The 25,980-nt window shown below is 41.4% G+C and overlaps 1 protein-coding gene across 2 annotated transcripts; it reads left to right on the top strand.

The window, feature by feature from the left end:
* Positions 1-1,502: 1,502 nt before the first annotated feature.
* On the top strand, positions 1,503-25,632 carry eeig1b (estrogen-induced osteoclastogenesis regulator 1b). 2 transcript variants are annotated; one of them, XM_063889842.1, is made up of 12 exons: positions 1,503-1,689; positions 2,024-2,317; positions 14,970-15,090; positions 15,687-15,716; positions 16,734-16,850; positions 17,026-17,072; positions 17,702-17,862; positions 18,214-18,309; positions 18,944-19,148; positions 20,469-20,590; positions 20,674-20,743; positions 20,823-25,632. In XM_063889842.1, the coding sequence occupies exons 2-12, from the start codon at positions 2,145-2,147 to the stop codon at positions 20,866-20,868; spliced, it is 1,188 nt and encodes a 395-aa protein (XP_063745912.1). In that variant the 5' UTR covers positions 1,503-1,689; positions 2,024-2,144; the 3' UTR covers positions 20,869-25,632. The 2 variants fall into 2 exon arrangements, 1 of the variants encoding a protein (XP_063745912.1); XR_010166295.1 differs by lacking the exons at positions 1,503-1,689; positions 14,970-15,090; positions 15,687-15,716; ... (6 more) ...; positions 20,674-20,743; positions 20,823-25,632 and adding exons at positions 11,544-14,254; positions 14,735-14,897 and having other exon boundaries at positions 2,177-2,317.
* The last annotated feature ends 348 nt before the right edge of the window (positions 25,633-25,980 follow it).

The raw sequence follows: 25,980 nt of genomic DNA, 5'->3' as shown, positions 1-25,980 counted from the left end.
ACTAACATATTAAATGGATATTGCATATATTTTTCCAAATAGTGAACGCATTATCTGAAGTTTGTGTAAAACATTTGAACATATTTTCTCTTGATACTGTGTAAAAGATCTGTTTTCCTGTTTTTAAAAGAAACTAACTTATTCTTAATTTTAAAAAATCAAATATACTTAATAGGCTTCAATTTCAGTAGATGCTTGTTCCTCATGCTTGGCCTTTGTATAATTCGCTCTTTAAGTGCTGTGCCTTCATATTGTTATAATGGACGAAGCTGTTTAGCACAGAGGGCTCTGATAATTATTAGTCAACTGAATTAATTACATTTTTATTTATGTCCTCTAGAACTTTATTTTTTTAAATTAAGAACCCCTTGACTGTATTAGTTACGTGGCATCTTCTTTTGATTAAATTTGAAGTGTATATTTTTGTATTGCTGCAATATGTGCTGCTTTATACTCTCACATATGGGTCCTATAGTGACATATATAACGCTTTTGTGTATGTATTATAGAAAGGTTAATTTTTCCTAATATAGGTAACTGTAACTGCACATTTATGTCTGGAACGTATATAGTTTAGTTGATTAAGATATATGCATAATACATAAAGATACATAATTGTAATTGATGTGTTTCCAGCATATACACTAAATATATTGTGGTGGAAGAAGTACATGTTTTGTTTAATTTAGTAGTAGTTGTGAAATTGTGAAAGAGTGGTTCAGGGAGCATGAGACATCATTTTCACACATGGATTGGCCCCCACAGAGTCCAGACCTGAACCCGATTGAGAATCTTTGGGATGTGCTGGAGAACACTTGGCACAGTGGTCTGAATCTCCCGTCATCAACACAAGATCTTGGCTAAAAATTAATACAAGACAGAAATAAATGTTGTGACATTGCAGAAGCTTGTGGAAACGATGCCACAGAGAATGCGTGCCGTAATCAAAGCTAAAGGCGGTCCAACGAATATTACAGTGTGTGACCTTTTTTTTGGTCAGGCAGTGTATATTTAAAAGATAGAAGAAGATACATACGTAATAACAAAATAAAAAAATAATTAACATTAACAGCAAACATATATAAAATTACAATAGAAATTGCATACATCACAAGAGTATAATAATACACATTATAAAGAAAATACTGAATATATTTGAATACTTTACCATATACAATTCCAATAGGCAACATAACTATATATAATATACAGAAATATATTGACATATTACATATACACTTGAACTTTGCAAAGTAGATGTTTTGGGAATTGTTTTAGGTTGTAGAAAAGGAGAAATGTAAGGAACAATTTCTACAAAATATAAATATTGGCTTCCTAAATGTAGTGTAGAAGTAGTGTCAAGTAGCATAAAATTAAAATACTCAGGTAAAGTACAAGAACCTTAACATTTGACTTAAGTAGTCTTCAATACTTAAGTAAATGTATTTTACTACATTCCACCACTGCCTACATTTTCAGCTATGCACTCTTTGCACCTCTGCTGACACTTTGTTGACGGTCCCTAACTCAGGGCTGTTTTACAGCCGCGCTCACTGACTGTTGAACTCTCTGCGGTGGAAGGAAAGTTGTTGAAGATGCACTGAAACCGAGAAAAGTGCCAAGAACCCCGCCAAAGGTATACAGCCGAACTCTTCTAACCAGTATGCGGAGCACCGGACCAACGGAGCGGTAAGTCAGAGAAGTTTACCCGGCACTCAGCCTGCGGAGAGCCACCCGGTTCTGCGTGTTTGCGTGGCAGCTGTCTGCAACGCGAGACACTGTTAGCGCTGGAGGAAACACAGAAAAGTTCTCAAGCTGTTAAAAAAAACCTCACCATTCTTAAATCAAAGTAAAACATTATGTAGAATGTGTTTTGTTCTACCTGCAATGTGGGATAGAAACATCCAGGTATTTTTAATGTCCACATTTGTCATTGCTGCACACAACGTAACTCGCAGTTCCCAATGGAGCTGAGTTCATCTGCTTGTATAACTCTAACAAGTGTTTTTATTTCCTATTCCAGGTCTGAACATGTTTCCAGAGATGACTGACCTTGAAGCAAAGAAGGATTTCCAGCCCTCATTTTAAGGCCACGTTCAGTATATTTATTTTCCCCCGACTATTCCATTGGTGATCATCATACCATGAGCACACTCCAGCAGCTGGGAACAATGTCTTTTTTGATCAGAAAGAAGAAGTTCAAATTTCAAGTGCACTTTACATTGGAGGAGCTGACAGCGGTGCCCTTTGTCAATGGAGTGCTTTTCTGCAAGATCCGGCTGATTGATGGAGGGGACTTCGCCATTCTGTCATCCAGGTATTTAGAACAACGCTCCACTTCCTAGTTGTAAACCACTAAAATCTCTGCTGCATGCAATCTGCACACTCTACTTTCACTAAGATACTCTCTGACTATTCCAACATAAATGTTAAAATAAATCCCCCCCTTATTTCAATAGTTGACATTCAGAGGTAGGAGAAGTACACCATTTACCTCTGAGTACTCAAGTAAAGTACAAGTATCTAAAAAATGTACTTAAGTAAATGTATTTAGTTGCTTCCCACATCTGTTGACATTCTGTTTTCCCACACAGAACAGGTCTAGATTATGTACACACAGTCTGCTACAAAGGCGTGGATAATTGACCTCTGTTGTGAGTTTTCCACCTCAGATAAGAGCTACAGCAGTAAAACTGGTATGACACTTCACGTCACCACAGTATATGTTATTTCACCCTCATGTCTCCTGGGAAAATGGCCTTTTGTGCTGTTTCAGCCCCACCCTGACTACAGCGACACTGGGAGCTGCCCAGGGAGAAAACCAGCCTCCCGCCGCTCCTCTCTGAGCCTCTCTGAGTATGTTGAAGTTCAGTGGTTTGCCTAGGCAAGTTTTGAAGCAAGCAAAAAGTGATTCTTCAAACTGGCTTCTCTTAATATCTAGACCTCTGCAGGGTCAGTTCACTAAGTGACTAAATCAGAGGGACTATGTCTTTGAAAGAAAGTAGTTTGAAATAAAGCGATTCACTTTGAGGCCAGTCCATCATCTCAAGTAACAATGTGTAGGACAATTTGTCTAGTGCAATTTTCAACAGCGGCAACGACTTTCGCAAATACACACACACACGTTCATGCATTCACACTCGCACAACCTCTCACACACTTGACCTCCATGCTTAATTTCAGCTCCCTAGGGCGTCAACTATACACGCCAAGGGGTGGGGAACTTTTTATGGGACGTCCGAAAGTGCAGGCAATAGAGCTGCTGGTTGCTTTTTGCATTTGATCCCTTGTAGAGCTTACAATATTTTATAAAAACAAATAAGTATGTTTCCTTCCAAGGGTTTAGAAATAAACAGCACCTTGCAAAGCAAGAGGCAAAGTACGCTGTTGAAAGAGAAGAAGGAATTGAAAAGGTCCAATATACACTCAGCTGAGGGTGATAATGGATAACAGATCAATAATTGTTTTCAAGAAAGGACTAGAATAAGGATCAGTAAGTGTCTCTGTCTCCAGCTGCAGAGAAGAAGCTCTGCTAGCTTTATCCTTTTACCAGAACCCAGTCAAGAGCTTCGTGCATGGGATGACTTCAGACAGCCGGTCAGTAGGTCAGTGCTATAATCTGCAGGCTGTGTGCACATTTGCCTGAATGCAAATAACTCAGTTAGAGTCAACACTGTTTGGGCTCACAGTTACCTGACTTCCCTATAGGCTTCTGCGACATGTGTCCAGGTAAAGGCTCAAGGAATGTGCAGTGAGTTAGTGTGTTGTGGATGGGAATGGGAATGGGAGTTGATGAAACGCAGAAAGCACCTCAACCACAACCCTGACCTGCTACTGCTGCTGCTACATCATTCTGGAATCTATCTATTCTATATCTGTTATTTAACGTTGCATTGAGGCATTTAATCCACGAAGCATGTTGAAAGCTAGCTGATAATGGGCCATCTTTTTAACATGTGTATATCTTGAGTTTTGGATGTTTCTACCCTCTCTTTAATGGTGTAACAGTGGAGCTGAAGACCTATTTTTTCTTCAGGCATTGATATTTAACATACATCTTCTACATGAACAGCACATTGAGAGATGCACTTAGCAGCAACCCTGGATAAAAACCTCCCCTCAAACTAAATTTATTAGAACTATTCATTTAATAGCACAGAGGGGTCATACATGGAAGACACAACAGCTGACCATCAGAATCAGAATCAGTTTTATTACCAAGTAGGTTTACATATACGAGGAATTTGTTTTGGTGTATATGATGGATACAGAGACACAGAAAGAAGAATACGCAGAAAAATTCAATAAAATAAAAATAGTATTGTACATACGGTATATATATATATATGGTATAGTCTAGCGGGCAACTTTGGCTTCGAGGAAGTGCGCTCATCTTTCAACCAGAAGGTTGTAGGTTCGATCCCAACCCGAGCAGAAAGAAAATGGGCTCTTAATGGCCAACGGTGTGTGAATCTTTATGAAGGTTAGTAAAGGGTTAGTGTCAATGGGGGACCTGGGCCTTGTTGATAATGCCGGTACCAGGGGAAGAAGCTGTTTAGGTGAGGAGAGGTTTTGGACCAAGGGTCAACAGTTTGTGTCCAAGGTGGGAGGGGTCAGCCACAATCTTGACTGCCTCAGGGTCCTGGAGCAGGTTGTGGAGGAAGGGCAGAGCGATGATACGCTGCAGCGTGCCCTTGTCCTTGGCTGTAGCTGCAGCGTACCAGATGGGGATGGAGGAGGTGCGGATGGACTCCATGATGGAGGAGGGGAGGATGGATTCCATGATGGAGGAGGGGAGGATGGATTCCATGATGGAGTAGGGGAGGGTGGACTCCATAATGGAGGAGGGGAGGATGGATGGACTCCCATGATGGAGGAGGGGAGGATGGACTCCCATGATGGAGGAGGAGAGGATGGATTCCATGATGGAGTTTGGGAGGATGGACTCCATGATGGAGGAGGGGAGGATGGATTCCATGATGGAGGAGTAGAAGTTCAGCATCATCGTCGTTGGCAGGTTGAATGTTTTCAGCTGCCTCAGGAAGAACATCCTCTGCTGGGCTTTTTTGATGAGGGAGCTGATGTTCTGCTCCCACTTGAGGTCCTGGGCAATGATGGTGCCTCAGAAGCGTTATCACAGAGTGATGGGGGCGGGTGGGGCTGCATGAGAGCGTTAAGCTCCAGGTTGTGTTCTTGTATTTATTAATGTACACATTCATCATTTCATATGTCAGACACTCCTACAGATTGTTGTGAGACTGAAGACCCTGTGGAAGGAGCACGCGTTTCATGTGCTAAGAGGATCAAGCTTCAATTCACTCCTCGATTCAGATTATAGGCCCAACCACTGATTATCCAATATGACCACAATTAGGCACTTACTGATCATCTATGTGTTCTTGATTTTCATTATCTTCATACGTCCTGCATGGGTTGAATACACTGCTCTGCTGTACCTGTAGTGTAGCCTGCAGGGATGGCAGCGGGGCACAGTGCTTTGGTTGTGTTGTTAAATAGAGAAATGAAGAGCAGCTCAGTCAGAAGCTGTTGCTATTTGCAGTGCAGCTCCAGAAAAGGGAAGTGTAAGCAGTCAGATGTGTGTGTACTCAGTCTCCGGTCTGCTCTCAATGTTTATGGTCCTTTCTGCTCTTCAATATTCAGTGTTAGTGTGTTTGTGGTTACAGTCACTCATGTCACATTATACTTGAACCTAGACAGGTCTCTAAAAATGATCTTTGTCAAACCTTAGTTTGTCTGCTATCAGTAACTGAATTCAGCTTTAACACATCTGAATGCACTGGATCAAATTTTGATTTATTTCGATTTTTGTTCATAGATAAGGCATATCTTTAGATTGCTTTGCTAAGAAATGTAAATGTATAAATCTTTTTTTTTTCATAATATGTCTATTGTCATTTTCTTATATTGGAACAATATTTTTTTTTAAAACATGTTCTTACATACACACATACACACCCTTAACTTTCACTTGTACTAAATAGCAGCATACATATAAAATAAATAAATTAGAAAAATGTCCCTTTCATAGGCATTCCACGTTCCTTTCTCATAATGAGATGGTTCCCAGAGCTGAACAAAGTCCTTCCTCTGCTCTTAGCGATGTGTGTCACCACACCACCCAAAAGTTCCTAAACCAAGTCTTCAGTGATAGAGCGTCCATATTTCTCAATATAGAGCAATAGCCCTCCTGGCTTTAAGAAGTCCAGAGTCCAACATTTTAAATCTATAAATCTTGTTTGTGTGATCAGTGGTCAGCTTTGATGTTCCACTCCACCAAAGCTTCAAATAAGATAATAAGATAAGATAAGAATTACTTTATTAATCCCAGGCTGGGAAATGTTTGTGTTGCAGCATCATAATACTATACAAGTCATTGCACGTAGTAGAAAAGAAAAGAAAAAATAAGAAATAAACAACTTATATATATATATATATATATATATATATACTGTATACAGTCGGGTCCATAAATTGTTGGACATTGACACAATTTTCATTATTTTGGCTTTGTACCCCACAACAATAGATTTGAAATCAAACAATAAATATGTACCTTAAGTGCAGACTTTCAGCTTTATTTTGAGATCAGATCAGGTGAATGGTGTAGGAATTACAATACATTTTATTCAGGGTATCCCCTTTTTAAGGGACCAAAAGTAATTGGACAATTGGCTGCTCGGCTGTTGCATGGTCTGGTGTGTTATTTCCTCATTAGTTCATTTACGAGGAGCAGAAAAAAGGTCTAGAATTTATTTTAAGTGTGTTATTTGAATTTGGAATGTGTTGCTGTCAACTATCAATATGACGTCCAAAGAGCTGTCACTATCAGTGAAGCAAGCCATCATTCGGCTGAAACATTTTAAAAAAACATCAGAGACATACCAAAAACATGAGGTGTGACCAAATCTACTATTTGGTACATTCTTGAAAAGAAAGAATGCACTGTTGAGCTCAGCAACACCAAAAGACCTGAAAGACCATAGAAGACCTCTGTGGTGGATGACAGAATAATTCTTCTCCTGGTGAAGAAAAAGCCCTACACAGCAGTTTACCAGATCAAGAACAGTCTCCAGGAGGTGGCTGTATCTGTGTCAAAGTCAAAAATGAAGAGGAGACCTCACCAGAGTAAATACAGAGTGTTCTCCACATAATGTAAACATTAGTGATCCTCAAAATCAGGAAGGCCAGATTAGAGCTTGCCCAAACCCATCTAAAAGAGCCTGTACAGATCTGGAAAACATCCTATGGACAGATGAGACAAAGATCAACGTGTACCAGAATGATAGGAAGAGAAGAACATAGAGAAGGGAAGGAACTGCTCATGATCCAAAGCGTACTCCTCATCAGTGAAGCATGGTGGTGGTATTATTACGGCGTGGGCATGTTTGGCTGCCATGGAACTGCCTCCCTTATATTTAATGATGATGTGACTCCTGACAAAAGCAGCAGGATGAACGCTGAAGGGTTTCGGGCAATATTATCTGTTCCTATTCATCCAAATGCTTCAGAACTCATTGGGCGGCACTTCACAGAGCAGATGTACAATGACCTGAAACATACTGCAAAAGCAACCAAAGAGGAATTTCGATAATGGCCAAGTTAATCACCTGACATGAATCCAATTGAGCATGCACTTCACTTGCTGAAAACAAAACTGAAGGGAAACTGCCAAAAGAACAAGCAGCAACTGAAGACAGCCACAGTAGAGGCCTGGCAGAGCATCAGCAGGGATGAAATCCAGCGTCTAGTGATGTCTATGGGTTCAAGACTTCAGGCTCTCATTGACTGGAAAAGATTTGCAACAAAATATTAAAAGTGACTATTTTATTTATGATTATGTTACTTTGTCCAATTACTTTTGGTCCCTTAAAAAGGGGATACCAAGTATACAATGTTTTGTAATTCCTACACCATTCATCTGATTTGGATGTAAATACCTTCAAAATAAAGCTGAAAGTCTGCACTTAAAGCACATATGGAGTTTTTGATTTCAAGTCCATTGTAGAGGTGTACAGAGCCAAAATACTGAAAATTGTGTCAATGTCCAAATATTTATGGACCTGACTGTATATACAGTCGGTCTATGAACATAAACAATCAGTCGGACAAGAAAACATTATTGGGGTTTAGCTAAATATGAGGCAGGATATTATATACATAGTAGTGCAATGTATGGAAAAATAAATAAAATATAAATGTACAATGTAAGTGTCAAATGAGAATGTTGTGATCCAGTTAGCAGAGAGGCTAAGCAGCAGAGAGTTCTCTGCAGCCAGAGGTGAATTGTTGTACAGAGTTATTGCAGTGGGCAGGAATGTTCTCCTGTACCGGTCCTTGTGACAGCGGATCTGGAGCAGTCTGTTGGAGAAGGAGCTGTATAAAGACCTTTGTTCCCTGATTTTACCCTTAAAAGGGAGTGCCCCCCTTTATCTTAAAGACCAGCTCTAGGAACCAGTGGAAACTCATTTGGGAACCCTTTTCTTCCTGAGAGGATAGCAAATCGGAAAGGATTACAATAATAATAATATAAACAAAACTTCTATGGAAATGATTTGGAAAGTGAAATTTAAAAGATATCGCTGATTCTGCAAGACCCTCAGACCCTCAGACAGGGAATTCCAGAGCAGAGAGTCCTTGACTGCAGAAGCCTTTAGTCTTGAGCTGGGCCCCAGGAGCCAGCAGAGCGCTGCCTGGGGACCTCACTAGCACCTGGATCATGCAGGAGCTAGCAGTTTAGCCGGGGGCTGAACCATGAAGTACTTTGAATGTGATCAGTAAAGTCTTAAAATCGCTAACCCTGACACTGACCAGTGAGGAGACGCTTAAACTGGGGGACATGATCCCGTTCTCTATTAGCAGCTGGGGTTGTCCCAGTTCTAAAGACTCCTAAAGGCCCTGACACACCAAGCTGACTATCTGAGACTGGATAACGACTAGACATTGCTGAGTTTCTGACGGCCATGTTTTATGTTGTGTCCTGTACCACCGGGACATTCTCAGCTTCCTTCATCACGGCTGATTCAGCATGTTGAATTGACGAGGCTCTGTTGAAACAGAATCAGAATTCCTTTATTTGTCCCACAGAGGGTAAATGTATTTCTTTGCTTGTTGTTTTGGTTTGTCAGAGCAATAAGAGGCATGTTTGTGCCCGGCTCTACACGCAGATGTTTTCAGCAGCTGGTCACAGCTGTAGAAGAGGCGCTTGGAACAAACTGTTAGCATCAGCATCAGTAGAAACAGCTGTGCACAAAAAGGTCTGCGGCAGTAGAAGCTCGAACAGCTGATTACAGGGCGTAGAACACGCCGACCGCAACCCTCTGTCTCTCACTACACGGATTTGTCTCTTTTCCCCTGATAAAGGCTGTTGTGGGCAAAGATAAAATTACAAGTTGAACACATGTCGCCATAGCCACTATGATTGGCCAGTTATGTACCAAACCTGATTGGTTGTTGGATTCAGACTGGACTAATTAAACAGACATGGACATACACACACATTTCTTTTTTATTATTCAATTGTCAAATTAGTTTTTTTAATTCTTATAGAATAATATTGCCTAATGAGCTTTAAGAATGGATGACTGAAATCCTTCACCTGGTTGAAATATTGGGTTAAATTAAAGTTTTATAGTAAGAATGTGGCTTGGTTGGATAGAAATTCTTCTGATGACAGCTTCTATCAGACAACCATGACGCTCTTGCGTGGTGAGAAGTGGCTAGACAGCGTAACTGCAGAGCAAATCAAATGGAACATTTCTAGGTAATTGTTGATGAGTTTTGTCAGCACACAGCGCCACAGGCAGCAGCAGGGGCTGTTACACGGACATGGAGGAGATCAGGATCTCATTAATGAATGTCGTTAGAAATGACTCACATTTGGGGAGCAGCCCAATTCATTAAAGTCTCAACTCACATTAAGCTTTAAGCCTCCTCCGCCTTAGACATACACCTGCTAACTAAAGCAATGCAGTGTGACATAGAACCTTTCCTCTACCTGATCATAAAAACACAGCAGAACTGTCTGCTCTCATGATGATAACAGATGATAAATATTTGTCGTGTTAGGAGGTTTGAACTGTGTGTGTGTGTGTGTGTGTGTGTGTGTGTCTCTGTGTGTGTGTGTGTGTGTGTGTGTGTGTGTGTGTGTGTGTGTGTGTGTGTGTGTGTGTGTGGGTCTACTTGTGTGAGCAAGGATCATTTCCAGCTCTGTCTCATTCCTCAGATTCTTCCTAAGTGGAGTAACCAATAGGAGTTGTGTGCTTGTCAAAGTGACATTTTAACTCAAACACATTAGCTGCACTTTTGTGTTCTTGGAAAACAGACGAATATACTCTTAACACGAGTGAGTGAGTGTGTGCTAAAGAATGTAAGCATACAAGTTCACCTGCTGTGTAGTGAAGACACGGCCAGGCTCTGAGCCCTCTACTCAGCTGTTATTCATCAGAGGAAATCTCCAACATGTTCAAGAGACTTCAGCCAGGCAATTAGAGGCAGACATGCACACCTTCACGGATTCACTGCAGCTATGAAGGGTAGTGGTTTCCCCCTGCAGTGTTTAGATCAAGGGTTTCAAACTTAGGCCCGCGAGCCAAAACAAGCCCGCCAGAGAGTTCAATCTGGGCCACAGGATAACTTTCCAAAGTTTAAAAATGACAGAGAAGACATTAACTGCAACTGAACCTTCTTCCTTAATAGTTCCCACTGTAGTCTGTATGGTGTCGGTTCGGATTACTACACAGATGTGGAAATAAATGTCAAATAATTTCTAGTTATTTTGATCATAAAGTCAATTACAAGAATTTCAATGGAAAACTTTGAATTTTGCAAAAACAGTGTATACTGAAATGTAAAAGAATGCATTAGTCACTCAGACTGTGACTCCTCTAAACAGTGTCTTGCAGGCTGGGACCGAGCAGCCGTACAGGCATAGCTTCATTGTGAGAGAAGGCGCTGCTTGTATTTACTCGCTGCACAATGGTGTGTTTGTGAAGGCAGGCAGGTCGGCTGTAAGGAAAGAAGTGGCAGAACCTGTCTGGCAGTTCTTTGCCTCTCCCAGCCTGTAGCCTTGTTGTTTTAGGAGCACTAAACTTCAGGTCACCCTTTAGATAAGCGGAGTGGGAAAAGTTCCTTTGATTGTGTGAGGGTTAATGTGAAAAAGAATACCAGAGGGTATTTACGAAAGCTATTGAGAATGATTGTGCAGAAATAAATATAAGAAACCTGAACAGACTGACACAGCTATGCAGTGTTTCAAGTTCATGGTACGGCTCGACGCGCTGTTTGGTGTTGCATTAGGAGAAGTTTTGGATGGGACTGTTTTCTAGAACCACCTCGGCCAAGCAGAGTGGATAATAAAAGTTTATGTTAAAACATCACATTGTGCACAAACTACTGTCACTGTCCTTTATATCTCCACCCAATGCAGCTTTAATGTAGCTATATTAGTAGGGCAATTACTCCACCGAACTTTTAAGTTCTTTTGAGGTTTTTATAACGCAGTCCTTTGTTTATTCATTGCACAGATATCCATCCATCCATCCATCTTCTCCCGCTTTTCCGTCAGGGTCGCGGAGGTTACAGCTCCAGCAGAGAGCCCCAAACTTCTCTTTCCCTGGCCACATCAACCAGCTCTGACTGGGGTATTCCAAGGCGCTCCCAGGCCAGCAAAGAGATAAAGTCCCTGTAGAAAAGGCTCCAAAGTTGTGTTGATGTTCAGTACTTTCAGTTGTTGGGTGTAGATGATGAGGGGAGGAGGGGCTAGCTCACGTGTTTTGTGTGACGTGGCACTAGGTCAGGCGGTGGCCATTACAAGTAGTTGCGGGAAGGTTTTGTTGTGTTAGTGTGCGTAAATGACGGAAGACCACACATATACAAACATCCAAACCATTAAAGGACATAATAAAGAAGGTCAAGCATCATCTCAGCTCCTCATTTCTGGACACTGGACCTTTGGCCTTAAGTGGTGTTCTGGCCGACACACCGGGGTGAACCTAGTGATAAACTAGAGAACTAGTGCCAACATTGAGTTACCTTTAACTCTCCACTACATTGATGGTTCTTCGAGCCAGATATCATAAGGTTTACCTCCATGATGGAACCGCTACCAGAGTATGAGGCCTATGGTGCACGCCCTAGAAGGAAAACTCGCCTTCCATCGCACTACGCAGACTATGATGTGGAACATCCAGGCTACATCAATCAGAGATACAGACTGGAGGTAGAGACTTCTCATCAGGAGGGAACGGCCAGGATGACAACTGGAAGAAGCCAGGTTAATAGCAGACGCTTACCTCAACTCTCCTACACCCTTCTCAGACACTATGGCTGCACTTAACGATTTAAGTTTGGTCAACCCCATCAGATAGCGCTGAAGCGCATTGCTGCTGTAATGGACTCTCCGGACATTAAGCGGGGAGATGTTGCTGTATTCGAGAAGTTTGCTCTTCAGATCCAGTCATTAGTGGGAATGCTGAAAACCATAGGGTCTGAGGGAGAAGTGGAACTACAGTGTGGTTCACATGTAGCTCGTCTGCTGAGTAAGCTACCACCTGAACAGAGAGCAGATTTTCGCCGCTGCATGTTCTGTCAGGGCCAAAAGACTCACAACCTTACAGATCTCTCAGAGTGGTTGAAATAAGAGTCCTGGTGCCAGGACTCAGAAGGACAGTCGACCATGGAGGGATCGAAGGAGTCATCATCCAGACCTGAGGGACGGCAGGGCAAGCACCACACCACTGTGCTCCATGGTGCCAAGGACACTCGCATTAAACCAGAGGCTCATGTTCCAGGTAACTCATTCAAAGGGAACAAGAGAAAGCCATACTGTCCGTACTGTAATAATGAGGACCACTACCTCAGTCAATGTACAGCAGTAACCAAGCTGACCAAAGATCAGCTGACAGCATGGATAAGAAGTAATAAGCGGTGTTGGCGCTGTGCATGGCCGCACCAGGCAGCTCAGTGCAACTTAAAGAACACATGCGGCCTCTGTCAAGGGAAACATCTCCAGGTGCTGCATGATGTGAACTCAAGGCCACCTAAAGCAGTCTCAGCATTAACCTCGGAGAATCATAGCATGAGGCCCACAACTGAGGTATTGTACTTGGACAGACCCGCTGAAGGCAGTCAAGTCCTTCTGAAAGTCGTTAAGATTCGCATCCATCATAGGAATCGAACCATCAACACCTATGCCATACTGGATGATGGTTCGGAGAGGACTATGCTTCTGCCAGAGACTGTACAGAAGTTAGTGTGCAAGGGACGCCAGAGGATTTACCACTGCGCACGATCAGACAGGATGTGCAGACCCTTCGCGGTGCATCAGTCACTTTCTCCATTTCTTCTCCTGCCAAAGACCAGGTTTAAGATTACAGGTGACTTCACCACTGCTCACATTGGACTAGCAGATCATACTTACCCTATTGAGCAACTCTGGGAGAAGTACAAGCACCTCATTGGCCTTCCCATCCGGACCCTCACAAATGTGAAGCCACATCTCATCACCCCCATTGAAGCAGTCAGGTTAGGCCCTAAAGGAGGACCTGCTGCCATTCACACAAAGCTAGGCTGGACGCTGCAAGGCCCAGCTAGTGTTGTCTCAGGCTGTCTCATGGCCTCAGATTTGGAGGTGCTGATCCTCATCCCAGCCGCTTCACACTTGGTCGCGAACCGATCCAGTGAGTGCTGAAGGTCACAGACAGATGAAGCCATTAGGACCACATCATCTGCAAAAAGCAGTGGTGCAATCCTTAGCCCACCGAACTGCAGACCCCCTCCCCCACGACTACGCCTCGAAATCCTGTCCATGAATATCACAAACAGGATTGGTGACAAAGCGCAGCCCTGGTGGAGGCCAACCCTCACCAGAAATCGGTCCGACGTGCTACCGAGCACCCGGACACAGCTCTCGCTTTGAGAGTACAGAGATCGGATGGCCCTGAGTAGAGACCCCCTCACCCCATACTCCCGCAGCACCTCCCACAGTATCTCCCTGGGAACCCGGTCATACGCCTTCTCCAAATCCACAAAGCACATGTAGACCGGATGAGCGTACTCCCAGGCCCCCTCCAGGATCCTTGCGAGAGTGAAAAGCTGGTCCGTCGTTCCACGACCAGGACGAAAACCGCATTGTTCCTCCTCAATCTGAGGTTCGACAATCGGCCGGACCCTCCTTTCCAGCACCTTAGAGTAAACTTTCCCGGGAAGGCTGAGTAATGTGATGCCTCATAGATAGGTTCGTAAACCCCTCTCACAGCTTTAGTTTTAGTTCTGGAGTAGCTTAGGTATAATCTTTATTCAATTGTTTAGTGAGAAGAGCCTGTTTTCAGACACACTGGATCATTAGACTGCTGAGTGTTAGACACAGAGAATGCATCTGTTCGCAATCATTGGAAAACCCCTCAACACTCTACGATGACATCATCTGGACTATCATCCCATTGTGTAGTCATATCATTTTGAGGTGTTCAATAACATTCAGATACAATATCTCTCTTACACATGACACAATGCTCTTTACACATCTCTCCATAGTGAGGATGTAAATAACTAGAAACAACAAGCTACAAAAGAACTGAGCGCTGAACACAGAGGGACTTGATGTGTGAGCAGCTTTAAAACGACCGAAGGGGGACATGCCCTGCTTGTTGGTGGAAACACATGTGTTTGTATAATCATTATGGCATGTAAATAAACTGAATTGTATGTTTTTTAGAGCATGACTTTCGCTACGAGGACCCTGCTGAGGGTTTATTCCAATCACATTGCAGCTCAATGCATCACATGACTACTTTTGGGAGTTAAAGATGACTAATACAACGCAACAGTGGGGGATTCCCTGGTCAGAAGTGAGGTCAAGCTATCTGTGTACACCCATAGACATGTCGATTCACTGTAAATTGGTTTATTTATCAAATATGTGATCATCCCTGATGTGTTGGTGTGTGTAGAGAGGAGGTGCAGCAGAACTGTGTTCGATGGAGGAAGAAGTTCTCTTTCGTGTGTAAGATGGGTGCTAATCCAATCACTGGAGTGTTGGACCCCTGCCTCTGCCGGGTCTCTGTACGTAAGGTAATTCCCAGCAGCCACCTCTCTCTGCCTCTACTGTATATGTACAGTGGCAATGCCATTTCCCCTTACACTACCCAATATTGCAGGAATGATTGCTCTGCATGAAAGTAATGATCAGACGATATATCAGTCTAGCTGCCAGCATTGTGAACTTGAAAATGTTGAGTTCTCCAAATGTTATATGATAGAAATGTATCCCGATGCTAACTCACATTAGCATTATAGCCTATGCAGAAACAAGTTGCAAAATGCATTGGCCTATTTGGCCACTTTGGAGTGTTTTTGGGAATTATTAAGGATGTTGAATCCACTTCTAACATTTTTCAAATAAATAAGCAATCTGTCCAATCCAAATGATCCAGAGTCCCCTAAAACTTAAAAATCAGGACAAAATTCATTCAAATCAGCCCAGAGATAGTACACATATTAATATTTCTGGTTAAAACTGCATTTTTTATCCTGAAAAGCATTCAGTTAGGGGTTAGGGTCCATGTGATGTGCTGTAAAGTGTTTAAGGGAAAGACTGTGGATATGGTGTTCTCAATCTGACAGACTGCAGACTGTTACACTGACTATTGTGTGGTTTTTCTCTCTAGGAGCTCAAAGGTGGAAAGACCTTCTCAAAGGTAAGGTTAGTTTATGATGTGATTACAACCACTAAAATACACAAGACATAAAAACTCATATTCAGTCTAGCTGAGCAGAGTTTAGCTAATCAGTGAACTATGGGCTCATAAAGTTGAGGGCGGCATGGTCCTGTATAACACTTTAACAGAGTCAGTGATGGCCCGGTAAAGTTGTGTTGAACCCCAACCATGACAAAATCACAGGACTCTGTCACAGGGACATGTGACAGACAGGACCTTAAAGTGGTCAGTTACAGATCACATTGCGTTTACTACAGTGTGATTGTGTGTGTGTGTGTGTGTGTGTGTGTGTGTGTGTGTGTGTGTGTGTGTGTGTGTGTGTGTGTGTGTGTGTGTGTGTGTGTGTGTGTGTGTGTGTGTGTGTGTGTGTGTGTGTGTGTGTGTGTGTGTGTGTCCTGTCATTTAAAGTATCAGCTGTTTGAGCGGTATAAGCGTATGAAAAGTATGCACTAGTGTCTTTTCACAGTGTGATTATAGGTGAATTACTACACTCTTCTCAGAGAAGCATTTCTTGATTCAGTGAAAGCATATGGAACACATTTGCACAAAATATGTTAATATGATGGACAGTGGCAAACACACAAGCTCACACACACCACCACAAACTGTGACCCCTCGAGTGAGAAGTGCTGACTGAGCGGAAGATCTTGAAACCTAAGGTTAAAGGAGGTTATTGACCTCTACATGAAGTACCTCTCTCTTTCACTGCATTCACCTCCTTTGAGAAGAAATTAGCCACACTTGAATACACTTCAGTTTTAACTGCGGTTAACTTTGTACTTTCAATGGTTTTTAACAGATTTCTCCAATTCTGATCTCATGTCTCTCCTCTCCTCTCCTCTCCTCTCTCCTGTCTGTCTGTCTGTCTGTCTGTCTGTCTGTCTGTCTGTCTGTCTGTCTGTCTGTCTGTCTGTCTGTCTGTCTGTCTGTCTGTCTGTCTGTCTGTCTGTCTGTCTGTCTGTCTGTCTGTCTGTCTGTCTGTCTGTCTGTATGCAGCTGGGATTTGCTGATCTCAACATAGCAGAGTTTGCTGGTTCAGGCTCCACAGTTCGATGCTGCATCCTGGAGGGTTATGACACCAAAAACACCCGGCAGGACAACTCTATCCTCAAGGCAGACACACGCTCACACACACACACACACACACACACACACACACACACACACACACACACACACACACACACACACACACACACACACACACACACACACACACACACACACACACACACACTCCGAACTGATCATCCCTGTGGTTTGGTAACACATCTGTCTTCATGTATAGGTAACAATTGGAATGACTCTCCTGTCTGGGGATCCCTGCTTTAAAACGTAAGTTCCTCTTGGTCAGGGATTGTGACTCTGTGCACCCCCCATCAGAAAAGCACTGAGACATCTGCCCCATGCTATAGCTTTGACCTATACTTGTTACATTTTGGTAAATTGAAACTATAGTGTAGATGAGACAGAACAAGCCAAATGCCTATTAGTTCCAGTTTGCTGTGTATGCATTGATGTACAGACAACAAAACAGATTACTTTGATATAGAAGAAAACTTCAAAAAGTGATTATACTTACAATATTGGGAGTTATAGGGTGTCTTTTTTCTATAATTTTAAACCAATGTATGAACGTTCAGTCTTGATGAACATACACTAATATATATATGATACTAACAGTCACACTGAATCTAAAAATATGAGTATCATGTGTCTGTTCATATTTTACTTACCTATGACTCAGCATAGGAGTACCATTTTAATGCAAACCTACACCAACCTGAGACTTAGTGTTTAAAATGACCTTCATAATCTCCATGTTCTATGTTCAGCAGCATACTTCATTATCTAGTTTTCTGTTCTTTTTAGACAATCCCAGCATGCACCTGTTCCGGTCACCCTCTCACACTGACTCACAACAGAATGTGACTGGTGACTTTTTTTGTTTTTTACATCACTAGGCCTCCCAACACAGCCAAATCTGTCTCCATTGGAGACGAGGACCCAACTCTGCAACTGGACTGTAAGGGAGAGAGCACTGACCCCACAGCCCAGCCACTGGGGGGCATCAGCGGGGGGGCGCGCACCTTCAAACCCAGACAGTCATCAGTACGCAGCTCAGGTAATTGCTCAGCATGATCCTCAGCTTTTTAATGGTAATATAAGTAAATTAATATAACAGACACGTATCTAAATTACATCCAAAAATTACTAAGGCATAAGCATGTTTTCCAATTTTGGTAAACCAATCTTTTAACACAGGTATTCAAAACGTTCAAAGCATTGACAAATTAAAAATAATTTCAGTCAAAACTCAAAGACAGACACATCAGGTGTGTGTGTGTGTGTGTGTGTGTGTGTGTGTGTGTGTGTGTGTGTGTGTGTGTGTGTGTGTGTGTGTGTGTGTGTGTGTGTGTGTGTGTGTGTGTGTGTGTGTGTGTGTGTGTGTGTGTTTACGGTGTGTGTTCTGCAGGGCTTCCTGAGGAGGGAGAGTGTGTGTCAGAGGAGGTCTTCCACACTGGTCATATCCGCAGCTCCAGCCAAGCCAGCCAGCACAGCAAGATCTCAGGTCAGGACCTCTGCTTATTGCTAATACCACATTCCATCATGTGCACTGTTGATAATTAACACATATGACTTTAGTTTGCCTTCCTTGCACTGAAAAATCTGAAACGTTTACTTTAATCAAATGTATTATGCAATAAATTACACATAGCTGTAATAGGTTAGTTGAAAGCAATAATATTAAGATGAACCTAATATTTTTTATTCAAACTTTTTATTTATTACTTTCAACTAACCTATTACAGTTATGTTTAATGTATTACATTACTCATAAGACAGAAATCAACCAACCTAAACTTTAAAATGATCATTTATTTATTTGTCTTCTATCTCCTGCCTCTGATCCATGATTACTTTTCCCCCCTTTTTCCTGCTATCCTATTCCCTCCTCTTCCATATCATCTTCTTCTCTTCTCTTATATCCTAACTTTTATTTTTCCAGCTCCTTTGGTCAGTTTGGTATCTCCTTTCATCACCGCCCCCTAAATAATCCTAAATGATTATCAACTATAGTGCCTGTATGCACGTACTGTGTGTAATTGCATTTGCATATCATAAAAATGATTATTCCATATCTCCTCCCCCCTCCTCTACTCTCTTCTCCTTACCCCCCTCCCCTCTCCCCTCCTATCCTCCAGGCTACAGCACAGCCCACTCCCGCTGCTCCAGCCTGACTGACCTCAGTCACCAGAGGAACGCCTCCTCCAGCAGTAGCGTTTCCACTGGGTTAGCCCAGAATGCCCCTTCCACCCCCACCGAGCTTCAGCGACATGCATCTCCCACCAAACCAGAGAGGCCTCCACCCCCCTCTGCATCAGCCCTCATGTCCAACAGACCTTCTAGGTAGATACACACCTGCGCTGTGACACAACATGGGGGCATGTCTGGACAGCATCGCCCTGAGAGAAGTGTAGTCTGAACCTCAGGCCTGTGTAAACCTGCATGCCAGAAATTCTTCAGGAGTTCATGATGTGAGAGCAGGAGTGTGTGGAGTGTGTGTCGCTCAAAAAACAAGCTTCATACCCTCACTCCTCATGTGCTGTTGTCAAGGAACAGCTATAAAATAAAATCAGTGTATGTAAATACTGAACCAGAATACCCTGACAGGAAGTACTTACAGACTTCATTAGAACACGCATTTCCTTTTCGTAGCCTTTGCTGCCGCAGTAATCAAGTCCATTAATCATACCAAACATTTGATTAACTACTAAGGCATTGTGCTGATGAAATGTTGTGTGGGGTCCCGACATTTGTGTTCTCCGGAGGACAAATACTTCATATTCAAGTGAGCCCAGAGGGTGGCACTAAATCCTTTCAGAACTAATACAATTCTTATAAGCTGTAGTTTCTTTAGGTTTTTTAAAAAAGTTTTGGCATGCTAACACTCTGAACTATAGAAGCAACTTCATTGCACATGGTCACGCTCTCTGTTCACGTTCATTTATTCATTCAACAAACACAAATCCACAGAACAAAACCCTGTAGTGGAACATTCTCTAAGAAGTGTAGTTCAGCAGCTTTGTTTTAAAGGCTCAGGAGATAAGTAGGAGACAGCTGAAGGGCTAGCTAACGGTGCATGTCTTCATGAAGCTCCTGAAACAATATGATGTTAAAACGTTGGCCCCAATGCTAACAGCTCTGATATCTATGTGAACTGGGGTGTTACAACTATGTTAGCGGAATACCCGCAATCTGTTTTATCATCTCTGATTATCATGTTACTGAGAATATAGCTATTACAAGTACATTTTTAAAGTGAAGCGCTGTGTCTCATTTCAGATACTTCTGTTCGTACACTGTTGATACTTTACACTTACACTGAACAAACTGAAATATTGACTTTAATTACATTTATTATGTCAACACATTTCACATAACTGTATTAAGCTAGTTGAAAGCAGTAATATTAAATTCAATAGGTTCAACTTAGTGTTATTAATGTTTCCGTTTTTTCAGTGTGCCTGTTAAGTGGGTGAATCCAGGAGCTCTATCAGCTTTGAAACACACTGTCAGTCGATACATTCAGTGTTTGTTTTGGGTCTGCTTATGGGATTTGTTAAGAAAGAATTCAACCAACCTACCCCTTAAAAATGATCAATTGTGGGTAAAAGCAGGATGTTAATGCTTCCTGACTTTTGTTGCTGTTTTTAATGTTCACATCAGGAAAAGGAAGGACACTGTGGAGTGGCAGCCCAGCTGTGTGGACGACACCCGCATCGATGCAGACGACATTGTGGAGAAGATTGTCCAGAGCCAGAACTTTTCTGACAGTAGCAACAATGAAGGTAGGACAGAGTTTATGGGATGTAGTTTGAGCTCTGTGTATCATAATGTCAACTTCTCTCCTGGATTCCTTGTTTTCCTTCAGACAGCAACTTGAGACTGTTTGTCAGCAAAGATGGGACCACCGCCCTCAGCGGGACACAGCTCTCCAGCAGGTATGCAGTTTTTATTTACTCTATCTTTTAACAACCTACTTTCTTTTATCTGAGGGAGCGTGTTTCTGTGTTTTCCCAGAGGAACACCTGGTATTTTTGAGCCGGTGGTCATCGAGACTCACTGAAAGATACTCAACTCTCCAGCCTCATCAGCTGGGAACGATTGTGTGACATCAGATTGTCTGTGACATCAGATTGTCTGTGACTGTATGTGAAAGGTTCATACTCTTCTTCAGTGTACACCACTTGAAATAAGTGGACAATATCAATGAGGAACCTTTGATAATTAATCAGAAGGTACACTGGTCTGTTTTAATTAAAGGTATTATCTCAACAGATTTTACATATGAGGTTAGTTGAAAGCAATAATATTAAGTTGTATTACTTAATATTATTGCTTTCAACTAACCTAATACAGTTATGTGAAATTTGTTGACGTAATACATTTAATAAAGTCAACGGTTCAGTTTTTCAGTGTGGCAGGTATGAAAGACATGATTACTGAATTTTCTCAAATAGTGGACAGCCTATTTTTTTACTATATTAAGTTATGTTTTAAGTACATTTTAATATATTCCAATTTGCTTCCTGTTGCCATGTTGATTTACGGTTCTAGTGGTCTGCTGTAATGCACAATGAACGTGTCATCTATGGGTCTGTTTCACTTTAAAACACTGGCAGCCGTGCAGAGGAAATAGTTCCTCCTCTTTACTGCCAAACTTTTATTATGGAACATCCATGTTGAGATTTATTACAGCTGCAAGCGTTGGCAGCAGATGAGCAAAGTAGAATCAAACAGAACTTATTCAACGAGACAAACCAGTAAATCAGAGCAGTGAAATATACCAGTTATGTTTTATCTGTAGTGAAGATAGCAGTCATTTGGTTTGCCATTTATTTAAAAGCAGTAATTTAAGCTCCACATTCTATTTGAGGATTAACAGTAATACATTAACTTCCTCTACGTTGGGTGTGTGTCAAACCTGTCCGTTGGTCAGCAGGAATGATTCATTGAATCATTCATTTTCCACAGTCCCCTGGGAAATTTACAAGTGATTTGAAATCCTCAGCTCAATTTAATATTTTCCAGCATTTCTAAAAGCTAAATATATTTTCTATATCACATATGAGCTCCTGCGCATTTCCTCTTAACTGTTCCTTAACTCCACGGACATCACTGATCATTATTTTATCTGACGGTTGATATTTCTCCCGTGTAGTCATTGGACAGTCTGATGAGATGTAATGCATTCTGGGGCGGTTGAGTATACCACTAAGATCAAATCTAATATTAACTTCTAAATCTATCAAGGCTAAAATCCACAAACGCAATTTTGACATCACACTAGTGTAATTATTTTGCAAGTGTGGGATTTGGAACACAGCCACTGTCAGGCCTTGAATAGAACAGAGCCATCGTTAGTGTTATTGGTAGCAGCTGTGTCCACAAGTAATAATGTCCTCTGAAAGGATTTAGCTTTCTTGCCTGTTATTTTTAATGGGGGATGATGGAGAATAAAAAAAATACACTCAGCTCTCTTTCCTCCTGCCATCCCATGCAACAGATTAGGTGAGGAAGAAGTTAGGGCTAGTGACGGACGAGCTCAAGAGGTGGCGTTTAGAAAGTATCGGCATTGATTTAACAGAGTGACCTGCTGATATCCATCTTCCCCATGGCTAATATTATTAGCTTTAGCTGAAATTTCCAAAGAAAAGACAAAACATATATGCACACATACTTTTTGCACAAAAACACAACATGATTTAAAGATCTGCTGTTAGCATTGTTTCAACTACAGGTGTAATGAATTATTTTTACACTTTTGTAGGAGATGTGTTGCCTCAGCATCCTTTGCACATTTACTAGCTGCTTTCCTGAACAAGGGACCAGTCTGAAACACACCCAGTGACACTTTGACCAGGGCTACTGAAAGAGTTAATTGAACAATACCCTGAAAACCACTGCATCCTGGGAACTGTAGTGCAACACTGAATTAATGATGCGTTCAGGAGATCCTCGTCAACTTGTAAAAATGAACCTTTCTGCATTTCCTTTAGTGTTCCAGTTCATATGATGGATTAACCTCTGTCTGAGGACCAAACATGTCAGATATGGTTCTATCCTGTCATATTTGTTTATGCATTTTATTCTCGCAGATGCTTTTATCCAAAGCAACTTACAATAAATGCAATCAACCATGAGCAAGAATCAAGAATTAACTTTGTTAATCGTTACATAGAAGAAGGAGACGTTTGCTTTAAAGGCCAGGATGCAGTGGAACCAGTTTCCAGATGTTTTTGCTGCTTTATGAGTTGATGAGCACCTACTGAACGCAGCACCAGAGCCACAAACGGCTGGAACTGGAACATTAGCTTTTATTCTTTTATTATATTTTTAAAACTTGATCACTCTATATATGTACTTATATACTATTTTGCACAGGTGTACTCCCTGAGGAGGATTGTTAGAAACCACTAAAAGGGAATGGGAAATGCATGGTTGTCTTAAATGTCATGTTCAGTTTTTATTTCTTTATTCGTTTTAGTTTTATTGTAATGCTTTTGTTTTACTGGAAATGTGTTTATTGGTGAATCTCTCAGAGGCTGCTCTGATGAGACAGCATTTATTCATATGGCTGGCCATATGTAACCGTCCTTTCTCTGCACTTACTAAGTACTTTGAATTTAAACACTCATTTTTGCAGTGATGTACTTGCTTCCTTTTGAATTTTTAACCTTTTGGCTAGATTCACTCCTATCTCTGTCAAACCCAGGCTACTCCATAAGTGCTCCCCAATTTGCTGAGCTCAGGACACAGCGAAGCAAATAAAGTTCATTAGAACGGCTTTGTTTGATTCAAGCAGAAGAAGAAGAAGCAGTTAACGTCATTGATATACAATTACATAATGAAGTTGTTATGGCTATTGTGTTAGCAAACATTTGGAAAAAAAACATTCATGAGTAGTGTTTCTGACCATACGCTCTCTTTGAGCTGTAGTTGGTGTCAACCAAATTTTAAGTAACATGACTGGCTCTTTTTCAATGTGCAGTTTGCCGCTGCTCAGGTAGTGTACAGTACACAGCGTTAATTAGAAATGTGTCTGAACACTGCTGCCAGCTGGGAAAGGGTTGAGGAGGGCAGGTGTGTGGCTCTAAACACCTAAGCACTGAGCTGAAAGTAACTAAAAGGTTCTATATAGCTGAGGGAAACTGCAGGGATGGTGATAATAACTGTTGGTGACAATAGCAACAATATAATACATGAAATTATATATTTGATTTGAGCCTAGTGGGTCACCGGGCTCAATGTCTGAGTGGCTGATGGGTCACTGACTCATGGTCAGTTGCTGCCGGACTAAATAGATACAATATGTATAAATTATATTCCATTAGGCCCACTATTATTGAGAGGCGCTCAGATTATTGGACATGACAACAAGAACACTTGCCTCTGGTTTGCCCTGCACAGTATTTACTGTAAGTATGTGAACCCTTTGGAGTTTCCTGGTTTGATGCAGGAATTGGTCATAAAATGTGATCTGATCCTAAGTATAGACAAACACAATGTACTTAAGCTTATAACGCACAAACATTCATAATCTTTCATGTCTGTATTGAACTGCAATTCAACATTATGGATCTTAGGTCTTCTCAGATCTTTTTGGGGGGGGCATGGTCCAAACAACACTTCTAATCTTGTTTCACTGATTTAAAGTTGTGTTAAAGTCGAGGGGTTCACATAATTTTTCCAACCTGAACTTTGAATGTTTGAATGATTTATTCAATATAGGCTAGGACAAATCAATCATTTGTGAGCTATGAGTTAAAACAGGTTGTGTTTGTTGATCATTGAAACTACGGTGAAGATCAGAACACATTTTAAAACACAGGTAAATGCAGGTTATTCCAGAGGGTTCACTTACTTCTTCTCTCCACTACAGTTCTGTAACTGAGAGGAACAGCTTGTGAACTCTGTCCCTGTCCCTGTGTGGAGTTAGGGTGTAAGGAGGGGGGGGGGCACAAAGCCCTGTTGAACACTGACCGAGTATAATAGATGCTCACCAACATGACTTGTTTGTGTTTGTGTGTATGGTAATGTCTGTGTTGACCTACTGAATGTGTGAGTGTGCCACTGTATGCATGCAGGTCATGCACATTTGACTGACCTTCTAATCTTTGCTCTGGTCTATCAATCCCTGGGAATACTGCATAAATACTAGGACCAAGTGTAGGCCACTACTGGTGAACATACAGAACTATGTAAAGGTTAATATTGTATGGTGAGGAGGGACTGAGGGTAAACACTCGTTATTTACAGGGAGGGGGGAGGGCATACACAGGATAAAGGGAACCGTTGTGATGTTGACTTGTTCTAGAAATGTTTGCCTTTGTCAATGACCATGTGTAACCTGAGACCTTATTAAACATATTAAATAAATATGAGTCCATTAGTGAAAAGGTTTTGGTTATAATGCATTTAGAACCCTTTACTGTTCATTTGCATAGGTTAGAGGTTTTGCTGCAAAGGTTAAAAATCAAATTAAGTTTAGCTTTAAAAATGTTGACCTATACTTGTTAAATTAGTAGACTTATAGCAAATCAATCTATATAAAGATATATTTTCAGCATTGCTTGAATTAAATAAAACCCCTCAGTCTACATGTTTGATACGTTTATGTTGTGCTCCAACATTAAACTGTGAATGAAAGGTCATTATTCCAATCTAATTTTAACTCCAAATACAAATGTTTTACCTCCTTGTATTAAAATGTTGGGAAATACAAAGAAAAGTTTCATCAAGAGTGAAGAATATCTGACTTGTAATGGGTTGAGGATCAAGGATATGATTTGCGTCAACATGCACACCAAATAAAATGGAATCATGACTATTGTGTATTTGATGTGGATTGATTTGTTTGTCTTATACAAAGCATGACTGATGCCCCACACCGTTCCAATTGAAACATTGAATCTACTCAATAGTTAAACAAAAATAAAACAACATAGGATCATGGGTTCATTAAACTAGAAATACCAGATAATAAATACACGAAAATATTAAACCAAGTCATTATTTGCAGATTTTTTTTTTAATTGATCAAATGTTTTGCCTATTACTCTATGACCCATAATGACAAAGAGAAAACATGATTTTAGAACACATTGCAAAATGATTAGAAATCAAAAACTGAAATCTCTCATTTACTCCAAACTGTGGGCAGACGCCTCTTCTGGAT

The sequence above is a fragment of the Eleginops maclovinus genome, chromosome 8 (genome assembly GCF_036324505.1).
Source record: "Eleginops maclovinus isolate JMC-PN-2008 ecotype Puerto Natales chromosome 8, JC_Emac_rtc_rv5, whole genome shotgun sequence".
NCBI classification, from domain to species: Eukaryota; Metazoa; Chordata; class Actinopteri; order Perciformes; family Eleginopidae; genus Eleginops; species Eleginops maclovinus.
Note: the sequence above shows the minus strand (reverse complement) of the source record. Positions and strands in the feature narration are given on the sequence as shown.